The following is a 12,833-nucleotide window of genomic DNA, read 5'->3' as shown; positions in this document are numbered from 1 at the left end:
TTTGCAACAAATGCAGGTTTAAGAGATTTAGAAAGATCTCGAATTGTTTCAAAATATTACCAATTTAGAAAGCACTTTTTTGTCTGGCAGCTGTGAGGTGGGGTTCTCGTAGAAACGTGGTCTAGGGCTCTGCTGCAGTCACGTTATTTTTTATCTAACACATTTTTTTTAAAAGCTGAGAGAGTAGAGAGTAGATATAATGTCTTAAGGGTTTGAAATGTGACGTCAAAGCACAATGATAATTTGATGCTACCAACAAAATCCTACAAACCTATCAAGGTCTTACCTGTTGCTTAATATGTTTTAACAAAATACAAAAATAGAATACTTAAGAGTAAATCTGTGTGGCTAAAAGTATTTTTTTAAACTTACCACGTTGCTATACTTTTATTAGACCTGAACAATATATTGCAAATTTATCGTTATTGTGATATCAAGCTGTGCAATACTTATATTGCAAAAAAGACGGCGACAATTGCAATAAATGGTTACCTTAAATGTGCTAAAACAATCTTTTGGCAGCTTGAAGTATTTAACAAATCAAGTAAATCCCTTTATGCGTTTGACCAATCGGATAGAGCTCTTTTATCTTGGATGTTTGCCTCCTATGTAGACACGGGTTAACTCCTATTTAAATTAAACTGTTGCAGTGAAATGGAAATTATGTCAATGGTTGTTTTGCTATTTCTTCATGTATCCTAAGTTATTTGTCATCACAATATTATAATGAATTTATTTATATGGCGCCTTTCTAGACACCCAAGGTCGCCCCTTGGGTGTCTAGTCTATTAATCACTAATATGGTCAAGTTATTTTGCCCCACTTGAAGGGGAAAGCATCAAATGGAGGAAACGCCAGCCGGACTCCACTCATGACTCAAAAACTCCATGAACTTGTCTCTTTTCTTTATCTGCATTTGGTTTTATACAGAACTTTTTCCAGTGAGTTAATGAGTAGCTTCAAGAAACCAAGCAAGCTGAAAAACCTGAATAGAAATAACACTTCTGAAAATATAACCTGTTTTACAAATAAATTACAAATAACTATAATTTAATTTCAAATAACAAAATATGATATTTCAAATGACAAAATTTCGCACAAAAGTAATGCACTGTGATCAATTAATCATCAGACAGAAAATACATTTAAAAAAAACAATTAAATATCTTTTTCTCAAATTTTATAACTCACTTTCCAACTATTCAATTTCCACTCCAATTTATTTTTCTTCAGCCATTTTAATGTATATATACACACGCTTTTGTGTGTGTGTTTTGACCTAACAAATATCGCAAGTTTCCCTCACATTGTGCAGCCCTAATTTTAATTTCTTCTGATACTTCCCTGCAGGTTTTCTTCAGTCCAGCCCAATCCAGCACTGAGAAACCATTGCTCCCAGACACCAGCACGGCCAACAACACAGACTATGACACGGCTGTTTCTCTCTCAGAGCCAGAAACAGCCGTGCCCTGCTTCCCTCTGCAGGAGCAGTCAGAGGAGGAAAGAGAGGAGAGGGAGGAGGAAAGGCAGGAGGCACAGAAAGAGGAGGTCACGGAGAACAAGAGTGATTTGGTGAATGAGGGAAAGCCTTGCTTCCACAGTGAGACCACAAGTGAAAGCGAGGCCAACGTGGCACGCAGTGAGGGGTGCCAGTCTAACCCGGAGAGACCTGACAGGAGAGCCCGAACCTCGCATTCGTTTCAAGAGAGAGGAAGCTTTTGTGGCTGCCATGAACCCAGAGCCTCTCACTTGAGAAAACCACACGCAGGTATGCAACTAAAACTAACACAGCAAAACCACTGACGCACAGTAAATCCTCCCACAAGCATTTCTGAGCAACAAAAATGGGGCCTTAAACTTGTGACCTGGACTTTAGTTGCATTTATATTTCCACTCTAATAATCTTTTGATCGACTTTAAAAGCGTTCCCAGTGGTCTTTTAATTATGTGTACCATCAAAGGGGTCAAATAAGATGAGGAATTTGACTTTGTCTCGTAAAAGAGCACCATCTTCCTTATTGGAAGGAAAAATGACTCAATTATGTAAATTTATCAATTTTATATTAAAAACAGATTAAAAGACTTCAAAATCAATTTCAACACTTCAGGAAATAAATTCTCTTCTGATGGGACCGAATCACAAAGAAAGAAAGAAGATGGACAACGACTGCCTTTTTGATATTTATTAGATTAACTGAAAATATAAACAATAACAGATAAACAGGTCAAATTCAGTATAGTGTGTGTCTGTGTGAAAGTTGGTGGATGAGCAAAGTAATGCCTCAGAAGGGTTTAAGAGAAATATTGTAATCTGAAGAAAACAACAAGAAAGTGTTTGGTTGAGAGGGTCTCCCCACCAGAGTGTCTCTAAGCTTTCAGTCAAAGTTCACCAGACAAAAGTGGTTTTCCTGAGGCCGACGAGAAGGACAAAACCAGCAGTGGCTTTGGTATGAGGATGTAAGAGAAAAGTTGAAGTCTATTCTGGGACTTATGACCAAAAGCAGACGACGTTCTGCCAAAAAGAGCAGATTGTCTTTGGGCAAGCGTGCTGGATTTAAAAGTTCACTGGAGTTTAGTCTCAAAATGAATCGTCTGATCAGTTTAAAAAATATGGAGCAAATATGGCACTAAGCTTCAAAATGGTTAAAAAAATGCACGAAAGTTCATTTCACAATAAAATGGAATCGTGGCACAAACTTTGTTACTTGGGGTGGTTTGAGATAAAAGTTCCCCCCTTCAATTCAATTCAATTCAATTTTATTTGTATAGCCCAAAATCACAACAACAGTCGTCTCGATGGGCTTCGAAGTGAAACATGAACTCAAAAGGATCGTGAATACAAAGAGTTCAATAGTAAAATACTAAAATGAACTAACAAACTGACTAAGCTATACTGGCATCCCTGCCCTTAGACCCCCCTTCGCGGTAAGGAAAAACTCCCAAAAAACCGGATTCCGGAAAAACGAAGAAACCTCAGGGGTGCCCACATGAAGGAGGGATCCTCCCCCAGGACGGACAGGCGATTTACCAGAACTCAAAGAGAAGAATTTACTTAACTAAATCTACAACTACACATTTAAAGTCCAGCAGACGAGCTTCATCCAGCCGTGGTTGGGGGGACAGTCAAAGGCGCGAGTCGAGCCGGAGACAGGAACCACAGCCAGGTGTAGGAGCAGGAGCAGAGACGAGGTACTCGGTCAGGTACAGAGCAGAGACGAGCCAGAGATGAGCCAGAGGCAGGATCCACAGCCAGATGTAGGAGCGCGAGCAAAGGCGAGGTAAACGGTCAGGAACTGGAGCACGGATGAACCAACTGGAGTCTGGAAGCACTCCCACTCCCCAGGAGGGGAGAGGAAAAGAGGGACAATACATGAATCGCACTGCACCAAACAGAGGCATGGAGAACTAAATGATAAATTATGGTCAAGAATAGAGGAGAGGAAGGGTAGAAGTAGATGAGAAAAGAGGACAGAACCCCAGTGCACCATAGTTACCCCAGCTTCAACTTCTAGCAGCCTTTTAAAAGAAATAGTTATTAAGTTTAATTTAAACAAATTAACATTAAGTTAAATAATCTCTGAATACTAAGTAGTCTGACAATAAGCCTGTCCAAAGAGGAATGTTTTAAGTCTAACTTTGAATGTAGAAACTGAGTCGGCCTCTCTTACATGAGCTGGGAGTTTATTCCATAAGACAGGGGCTTGGTGGCTAAACGCTCTACCTCCAACCGTACTTTTACTAATTCTAGGAACCACAAGCAGTCCTGCATTTTGCGAACGAAGTGTTCTTATTGGATGGTAAGGGACTATGAGGTCCTTAATATAGGACGGGGCCATTCCTTGTAAGGCTTATAGGTTAACAGGAGGATCTTGAACTTGATTCTAGAATCAACTGGGAGCCAATGGAGCGAAACTAACACAGGAGTGATGTGATTTCTTCTGCTAGTTCCAGCTAACAATCTAGCTGCTGCGTTCTGAACAAGCTGGAGACTTCTTAAGGAACTCTTAGGACACGCTGCTAACAAGGAGTTACAGTAATCCAGCCTCGACGTAACAAATGCATGGATGAGTTTTTCAGCATCACTCTTAGAAAGTATATTTCTGATCTTAGCAATATTCCGCAGGTGAAAAAAGGCAGTTCTACACGCCTGAGATATATGAGCCTTAAATGATAAATCCTGGTCAAATAAAACCCCAAGGTTTCTAACTGTGGAATTAGGGGCTATGCTTATGCCATCCAAGGAGACTATCTGAGCAGACAGAGCATCTCTGAGGTTTTTAGGACTTCTTAGGTTTCTCTCATTCTTCTCTGAACCGAATCCCCAACTCTTCTTCTGAGCTGAGCAGCACCCTTTTGACCTCAGAGGAGGTCTTCCTGTCAACCAGATCAACCAGCTTCATGTTTCATCAGAAATTTAAAAATAAAAGCATGTTTTTTCTCTGAAATGTTCTGGTTTCTCAGTAACTGTTTTACTGATGTGATGTGAAACCAAAACGCATTTTATGGTGAAATCAGAGGAAATGTGAAAACACAAACAATCATGAAATACTTCAGTGATAAAACAAGTTTGCATGAAGTTCGAATGAAAGTGAGTTTAGCGTAAAGAAAGTTTCAACATTAACAGGTAAATTCCTAATGAATAAACGATGAACTCTGAAGGTATGACTCATAACAAAACATAAACGTTATGCAGTTTTTTACGTTTTTTATTGGTCAAATAAAGAGGAATAAGTCAAAACTTGAATTGAGTTCAACACAATCAACTCTTAAAATGCAGTGTATCGATATAGGGTTGAATGGCTAAACTCATGTTCAAATATGCAATTTAAATATTCATGACATCACAAAGAATATAATAGAAGTTTCACCTACTTCCTGTTGAGATCTGTGAATAAAGGGAAGTAGGTGAAATGTCAGTTTATTCACATTCAACACAACAACATGTAAAGAATACATGTTTCAGACCTTTATTTGTAGAAAAAGGTTTTTAAAAAAAAAGGTTTTATATTTTTCGCTGTCTTGCTATGGATGCAGATGTTGTAAAGTCACAAACCTTACTTTCCAAAAGAGTCTGCAGTGAATCCTTCAGTGAGGGTAACAGGCAGTGTTCTTTTACCTTTTAGGTAAATCCCTCTTTCTTGCCCAGTGTTTTCCTTATTAAGAAATACAGTTTGGGTAGTAACAGACCTTCTGGGGCTTTGGGTCATGTTGGGACCTTTTACCATCCAAAGTGAAGCCAGATCCTTAATCGTCTTAAAAAGATCTGCCAAAAGGGTTTTATGGCCTTGGTAGGTCTAAGCCTTGGAATGTATTCCTGATTATAGTAGACTCACAGTTTCTTCTTAATTTTTTATCTTTTGAGAAATTCCATTTCCATTTACTGATGGGGGATTTTTTCACGCTGCTTTTAACGATTGCTTTTAACTTGAAAGCTTTATCATATCGTAGCGGCGATCAAGTGCACGTTGGGTCTAATGGCACCAAAGGATTCTGGGATGCGGCCGGGCATGCGTGTTTCTTTTTGTTGAACCATGACTGAAGTGTCTAAGACCTGAAGTGACCTCCATGCTGTTTGGCTGCTCAGAGGTGTGTTAAAACAAATGACTTGTGCTTGGTGGTGGATGGCGCATACAAAACCATTCACCGAGCCCGAATGTTCGTACATGGCGGCCGCCAATCAAATCCATAAATTAGCCGCGTCACAGAATAAGCCGCAGGGCTGTGAGCGCATTACGGTAAATATTGATCAAATCCAAAAGAATCACATGTCACCTCAAATGGGCTTATTCCTGTTTTATTGTAATTGACATCAGCTTATTTTCATTTTAAAATAAATGTTATATTACAAACCAGATCATGGCAGATCCAACTGCTTGTAATCAGGAGTCTGTTAATAGCTTTTAATTATTTCACTCAATGAGGATAAACATTGCCAACTCTAAATAATAGAAACTGTCAGTATGCCTATGAAAAAAACAATCAAAGTTTGTTTACCTGATGGTTTCTGTGACAACAAGTTATGATAAAACAGACTCGGTGTCATTTGTCTTTGTGATATGGTTTGTACGCCTGTAATTCTGTGAAATTAAAAATGTTAATGGATTATTGGTAAGTCTATGATTACTAAACAATACCAACCAATTTTGCAAGAATAAAGGTGTGTAAAAAACATTCAGTGTGAGGGGAAAGGTATCTTTGTTTGTGTGCACCTCTGTGTGGGTGGAGGTGGAGATGAAAAAAGAGGATGAGAGAAAACAGTTGGCATTACGTCCTGCTTTGCAAAAACGCAGTTCTGTGTAGAGACAAAAGGAATCGTCTGTTTGTTTGTTTGTATTCTGCATATTTCAGCAGTTATGATGATACTCCGCCTGTCTGGCTCAGAATATATTTCCTGTGGAATTTTACATTTATTCTTTTGTTTTAGTTATTGTGCAACCCTCTTGGTGCAGGTACTCACATAAAACCTGATTACCGCCAAACAATAAATATTATAAATAAAAAACATTTTATAATATAGCTGAACAGTTTCATATGAGGACATATTTAACCTAATTTAAAAGGCTGAAAAAGCTTTTTCATTTACTTATATGAGAGAAACACTGTTCACCAGATGACAAAAGGCTCTAACTGTGTTAGAAATTGATAAAACAGATAATAATATTTTAGCTGCTTGATCTAAAATGAGTGTCTGGCTTAGGCATTTTCTTTCTTTTTGTCTCCAGCTTCTTTGTGTAGCAGTGCCAGCCCATACCACGAGGTGATGCGAATGGAAAGGCGTTTGCGCTCCTCATCTGAGGGGGCTGGTGGGCCTCGTATCCATGGAAACCAAAGCGATGCTCCGGGCATGGAAGGATGCGGTTTACTCAAACACAGAAACAACTCCTCGTCGTCTAAAATGGGAAGTCTGGTAAGTCCTGGGCTGAGCTTTTTGCCTTCATTTTAATGCCAACAAAGTACATGATAAAAGCAGAAGAAATAACTTGATTTGAAGTATTAACATTTTAAAAACTAAAAATGCTAAAAAAGAAACTGTAAGCAAAATGTGAAACTAAATGAGATAAAAAAATAACCCCCTACTACACCCCAAAATATTTACTAATTTAAATAAGCAATGTAAAACCATCAGAAAAAATGAACAAGTTTTGTTTTGTATAAAACATTTTCATTCATGCAGCTCATGCATGAAAACAGTACAATGGGATTTACATTATTTTCTAAATTCATTATTAGATTTGCAAATAAAACTATGTTTAATGTGAGTAGTTTTATATTCTACAAAAAACCTTTTTAGAAAAGTAGTATTTTTATTTGAATAAGCTCCATAAAAACACCTTTAATAGTTTACATTATTTCCATCTGGAAACCTTGCTTGACTCTCAGTGAAATGACGGAAAAGTCTTCTCGGTCTGGTTTGAATTTGCATTTACTCCTATATTGCAGATCCAAGAAAAATTACATTTGTCTGCTTCTGGGACTTCTACTTCACAGCTAAAAGCTCTGTCAATCAAGGAAAGTGGTTTATTTTATAGAAAAGTAGCCTCACTAAATGGGGAGAACAGATAAAAACAGTATGATTGTTAACACTTGTGCATTCTTTACTTTTTAAAAGGATTCAACAAATCCACATATATATACTTATTTGGGAGGGTTCAAAAGAAAAAAAAACAGTGGTAAAATGTTTTAAAGGTCAATTAACAGAAATTTGTAAGAGAATAAGTCAAAATAAAAACAATTTAGTTTTTTCCCCCTCACTTGTAGCACAATATTTAAGACAATATAAAAATATATATTTTTTATATTATTCTTTATTTTAGGATCAAATGATGAACTAAGGCAATAATATTCTATTTTTCTTTAATTGCCACTTCTTGTCTCTTCTTATTGAAAAATGTGCAACTTGTTTTTATATAAAACCATAAAGACCTTAAATATTATGTGCCTATATAGTGCTTCGCTTTATGTCTTTTAAAGACCCGTTTTAGTAATGCTAGCTCCACCCTTGTTCAAATTAAAACACAAGATTTATGAAATCTATTGAATAAAACAAGTTTTGGAATGTACATTTATTTAAAATGTTTTGGTGATAAATGAAACCTGATTGAAATGTAAAATTTCAACCTAGCCAACATCTATTCAATCCACAAATCTATTTTTAATGAATGGCATAATTTTCTTTTTTTGGACAAAAATCACAATTTCTGTTAGTTTTTCATTTAAGAATTCATAATTTACAATTGAAATTTCCAAATGTCCTTTAGTTTAAGTCAATAGTTATGCAAAAGCAGTTTTCTTAACCGAAAACAAATGCTCCACAAATATTATATTTCATTGCTCAAGATGCTTCAAGGTTGCAGTGCGTTGGATGTTGCCACCAGCCAATAACACCACAAAGGGGGTGTGAGGATTAATATATCTCAAGCAGGTCTCATCGCTGCGTGCTGCCTCCCCTTTCCTCTGTGTCAAATAGCTGCGGGTCTGTGTTTGTTTGACCCCACTGACCCACAAAAACACACAAGCACAACAATACTCAACAATGAATGCAAAAAGCAGCCAGGAAGCCTTTCTCAACAAACTATTGCCAGGAATGCTTATCAAGTGCAAGCATTATCAGTACTGTAAAATATATGAAAACGGCTTTGACAGTGCATAAACACATACAGTAAAAGGGTTGTTTTGAAGTTGAAAGCCATTCCAGAGAAACTTCTGAATTTCAGAGAGTCAATGTATAATGTTCTTAGAAAAACTTCTTTATTTTTCTGTCAAGTTGAGTCTTTTGTTCCGTTGAGGCGTTGTGTTTGCTTCGTTTGCCAACATATTGCGTTAGTCCTTTGTTGACGTATGCCTCTACAAGACCCACTTCTGTTCCTGGCAGCTCGTACTGTGCCTGGGCTGCTTTTCCAACAACATTCCCAGTCGTTCTTTGAGGGAGCCAAACTAGTTTAAACCAATCCCATTGACTGTACCACCGACGACAAGGTTTTCTCCTGAGATTAAACAGAGCACATCGCTTTGTTCGTTACCACCGCAGCCTGGTGACTTACACCTCTTTAAATACGGTGTAATCTTCTTTCCTCCTCCATGCTTTTGAAGGGCCCTTCAGTGGACTGAGCCATTCAAGAAAGGTGAGAGCCTGGGAAGTGTGCTTTCAAAGTTTAGAGGTTCGTTCCATTTGGAGCTGGTGAAACCCACATTATTTAGAAACATTAGCTGTTGCTCCTGCCTGAGCTTTCAGTCATATTTTAGGGCATTAATTCAATAATTGCAACTGTCTATCCTTTTTTTTTTGGTTTGTGGGTCACTCTGGTGTTAATGTGATAAAAAAAAAAAAGCTGATGGGTCATGACACCTCGGCAGGACAGAGTATGCATACGCTTTGAGCTTTGCAGCAAAACACGTTATTGTGAAGTAAATTCAAATTTCATAAGCTTTGTTATATGTGTAAATCTACGTTGAAGAGCTTCTTTGAAGTGAATAAACCCCATCGATCCATCTTCAGAACCTCCTGAAAGCCTTTGGGGGTCACTGGGCTGCTGGGGCCAGCGCAGGTACCGTTGGGCCAAGGTGGGGATACACCCTGAACAGGTTGCCACACAATCACACGCACGTGCACACCTAAGGGCAATTTGGAGTCATCAAGCCACCTATGAAGCCTGTTTTTGTTCTGTGGGAGGGAAAACCCACTTGCTAATGCTTGCTGTGAGGCGAGAGCACTAACCACTGCGCCACCGTGCAACCTGTACTTGTTTTAGCAGCTTTATGGTTAAATCATTTCAGTTGGTATTGTCTTTTTTTTAAGCCTTTAATATATATAGCAACAATAATACTGTGGCAGTCGGATAGCGACTGCATTCCAAATGATTTAATAAAAAATGAATTACATATAAACTTTTCTAGAAATGCTCTCTTTTCTTAGAAACGCGCCTAAATGTGCACTTTGTCTGTGCTGGAGTGGGGCATGCAATGTGGCAGAACATTTCAGCTGTAATCCACTTTGCTTTGACTTTCTTACTCACACATTTCAACAGTTGCTTAGCAGCTTGTTTGCTAGATAGTGCTCTCCAGTCCAACTGAAGCCTTGTTTAATCTAATTGACATAAGTGGCACTTGCTGAAATCATGAAACGGACTCTTCCTCTCTGAGCCAGAATAGTAAAAAATAATCATCAAATGCAAAAAAAGGGATGGTTTCAATTATTAGCCACTTATGCTTACAGAACATGAAACTGATGCAGTACAGTTTGGAAATACAGAGCCTCAAGTTTGAACAAAATATTTTGTCAGTGCAAGGTTTGCAGTTGGTCATCAAAACCTCGAACTGGTCATAGCTGTGGACATCTGTTCAGAAAGTCACAATGCAGTAAGATCAAGCAAAAATCAAGGCCTATGTTCAAATAAAAAACAGAGAAAACATATGTCTTTTTATTTTTAAGCACATTTTCTATTCAGTTCTATTCTATTAGATTCATAAAATTCAATATGTGAAATAAACAAAACAAAAGAAAATCTGGATGAAGATGTGGTGTTAAATCTGTAGTGCTTATTCCAACAGTGCTTTATTTTATTGCTTTATTTTGCAATCTTAACTTTCATATTAAGTCAGCTAATGTATTATTATTATTTTTTTACGACATATACATCTAAAAACAGACGGACCTTTAAGTGTAATGAGTTCTTTGTTGATTGAAATGTGCAGAAGTACCTGAACTCAGTCTGCAGCTCCCTTGTTTTTCTTTGCTACACCATTAAAGCAATGTTGCGCAACATAATTGAATTCAATTATGTGAATTTATTTTAGATTGTAATATATTGTTTTGTGAAGGGTAAGTTAAAATAAAGGAAAAACTATAAAAAAATAGCCATGTGTCATATAGTTATAACTGAGATGCTGATGAAAGCTTGTGCTTTTGTCAGCAACTGAGCGGATGTGCAGCTGTGGTAGTTCGGCCCTTTTAACTACCAGCCAACTTCAGCTAACAATTCATACTCCATGGTTGGGAAGAGTTTGGTGTTTTACCTTGCGCTGCTTAAAAGCCATATTGTGAGGGACTGCAGTTTAAAATGTGTTCTTGCAAACATTTCTGTTGCTTTGACTCTTTATTCCAGAAATCAGAAGAGGTGTGGGAAGCTGTACCTGCTGCTCCCGCATGTAAACAACTTTTATGCTGTTTTGATTACTTGTCATAGTGAGTGTAAAAGTATGCTGGAAAACAAGCAGATATTTTTATTTTTTGCACAGCAGGAACAGAAAAAGGACAGAAAATACCCAGAAATCTTAAAAACCACATCTAGGATTGATTTGATAGTGGTCAGATTTTGTTGTTCTGCATCTTTACCGTCTTTTACACTAAAATTGATGTAAAATATGCGTAGTGATCCAATCTGTTGTAGAACAAGGGTTATAAATTGTAGGAATTTAGGAGTGCATCTCTGAAATGTTAAATAGTGCTGTTTATTGAATAGGAGACAGATGTTTACATAGCACTGGAATGACTGATTAATGTGTGCTAGCATGAGAAATTGCTCGAAAAAGACAAATGTCAGGTGATAAACTGGGAGACAACTTTGCAGGGACATTATTTCATCACACAGGTTTTATTCAACAAACTGATTTCCAATTTGACTGGACATTCAATCATCTGTGCCCTCAGGAACATTGTAAACACAACTGGCTGTGAAGTGCCCACTCAAAAAGAATGAAAGCCATTTGCTTGTGTGTATATTTTCCGTTGCCAGAGGCTATAATACCTGGCTGAAAAACGAAATTGCTCTCCCTTCATCTTAATGCATTTGCCACCCTAAAGCAGTGAAAACATGTAATTTTCATTGACTGAATATGTGATTTAAACTGAGTGGGAAGAGCAACCACTGGCTTTTAATGGACAGAGAGAACCTGCCGCTTCCCTTCATCTGTGCTCTGGGTGTCATTTTGTTTGCCAGTTAGGAGATGGAGCTGTCTTTTAATGAGACCAGAATCTCATATTATCTTTATTGAGTCGAGGTTTTATCCCTTCTCAATCACATATTTGTGGTAGAAAGGTGACATTCTGAGTTGTTTTTGGGTTATATTAACACATTTCTGTGTCTAAAGAGGATCATAAAAATGGGTAATTTGGTTTTAGATGAAAGCTGTGAGCTGCAGTTAAAAACCACTATCTGTTCAAAAAAATGTTTAACCGCTAGTTATATTTGATGTTAAAGTGCACCGCGTTGAACTGTTCTTTTTGTCTTTATTTCTGACACTGTTCTGGAATAAAAAAAACAAGAAAAATGTCACTTTTTGGACATTATCCAGTTTTTTTTTTTAATTACAGATAAATAGTCTCTTAATGGCTAAATACATGATCTGTGAGGTGTTGTTAAATAGGGAGAATCATCACTGTATGAGAGTGCTCTTGCTCTAAGATGGATAGCATTCAATCTGGGGTGGGTCTAGTGGTTGTTTATGTGCAAACAAGAATTATGAGAGCTAAAAAGGGTCATTTATCTGGTTTTTGATATATTTAAAGGCATTGCATAAATCTGCCTTTGTGGAGAGATGTTCCAAATCGTAAGCTTTTAAAGATTCTTCTAAGAGATGGATTGTGATGGCTTTTTATTTTATGTTTGTTGACATCTTTTAGATATTATTTATCCAGTTTTTGTGTCGTTTTTGACAAGTGTTGTTAAGCACTTTGTGATTATAATTAAGTAGTAGATATACAACATTTGCTTGCTTCCAAAGTGTTTTTCATTATCTGTAAGAAAGTTCAAATTCATTTTTTGTGATTAAAATACTTACTGATTGATAGAATAATTTTTATGTCATTTTTTCAGCCATTGCAAAAATATTGATAA

General features: G+C 37.2%; 1 protein-coding gene across 4 annotated transcripts in view; it reads left to right on the top strand.

The window, feature by feature from the left end:
* ccser1 (coiled-coil serine rich protein 1) overlaps positions 1-12,833 on the top strand; it is a 128,605-nt gene that overhangs the window by 8,310 nt on the left and 107,462 nt on the right. For all 4 annotated transcript variants that reach the window (XM_011479001.3, XM_020705831.2, XM_011479004.3 and 1 more), the window contains exons 3-4: positions 1,351-1,768; positions 6,723-6,907. In XM_011479001.3, coding sequence (XP_011477303.1) covers positions 1,351-1,768; positions 6,723-6,907 — 603 coding nt within the window. The remainder of the gene's footprint in view (positions 1-1,350; positions 1,769-6,722; positions 6,908-12,833) is intronic.

This window comes from Oryzias latipes, chromosome 9 (genome assembly GCF_002234675.1).
Source record: "Oryzias latipes chromosome 9, ASM223467v1".
NCBI classification, from domain to species: Eukaryota; Metazoa; Chordata; class Actinopteri; order Beloniformes; family Adrianichthyidae; genus Oryzias; species Oryzias latipes.
Note: the sequence above shows the minus strand (reverse complement) of the source record. Positions and strands in the feature narration are given on the sequence as shown.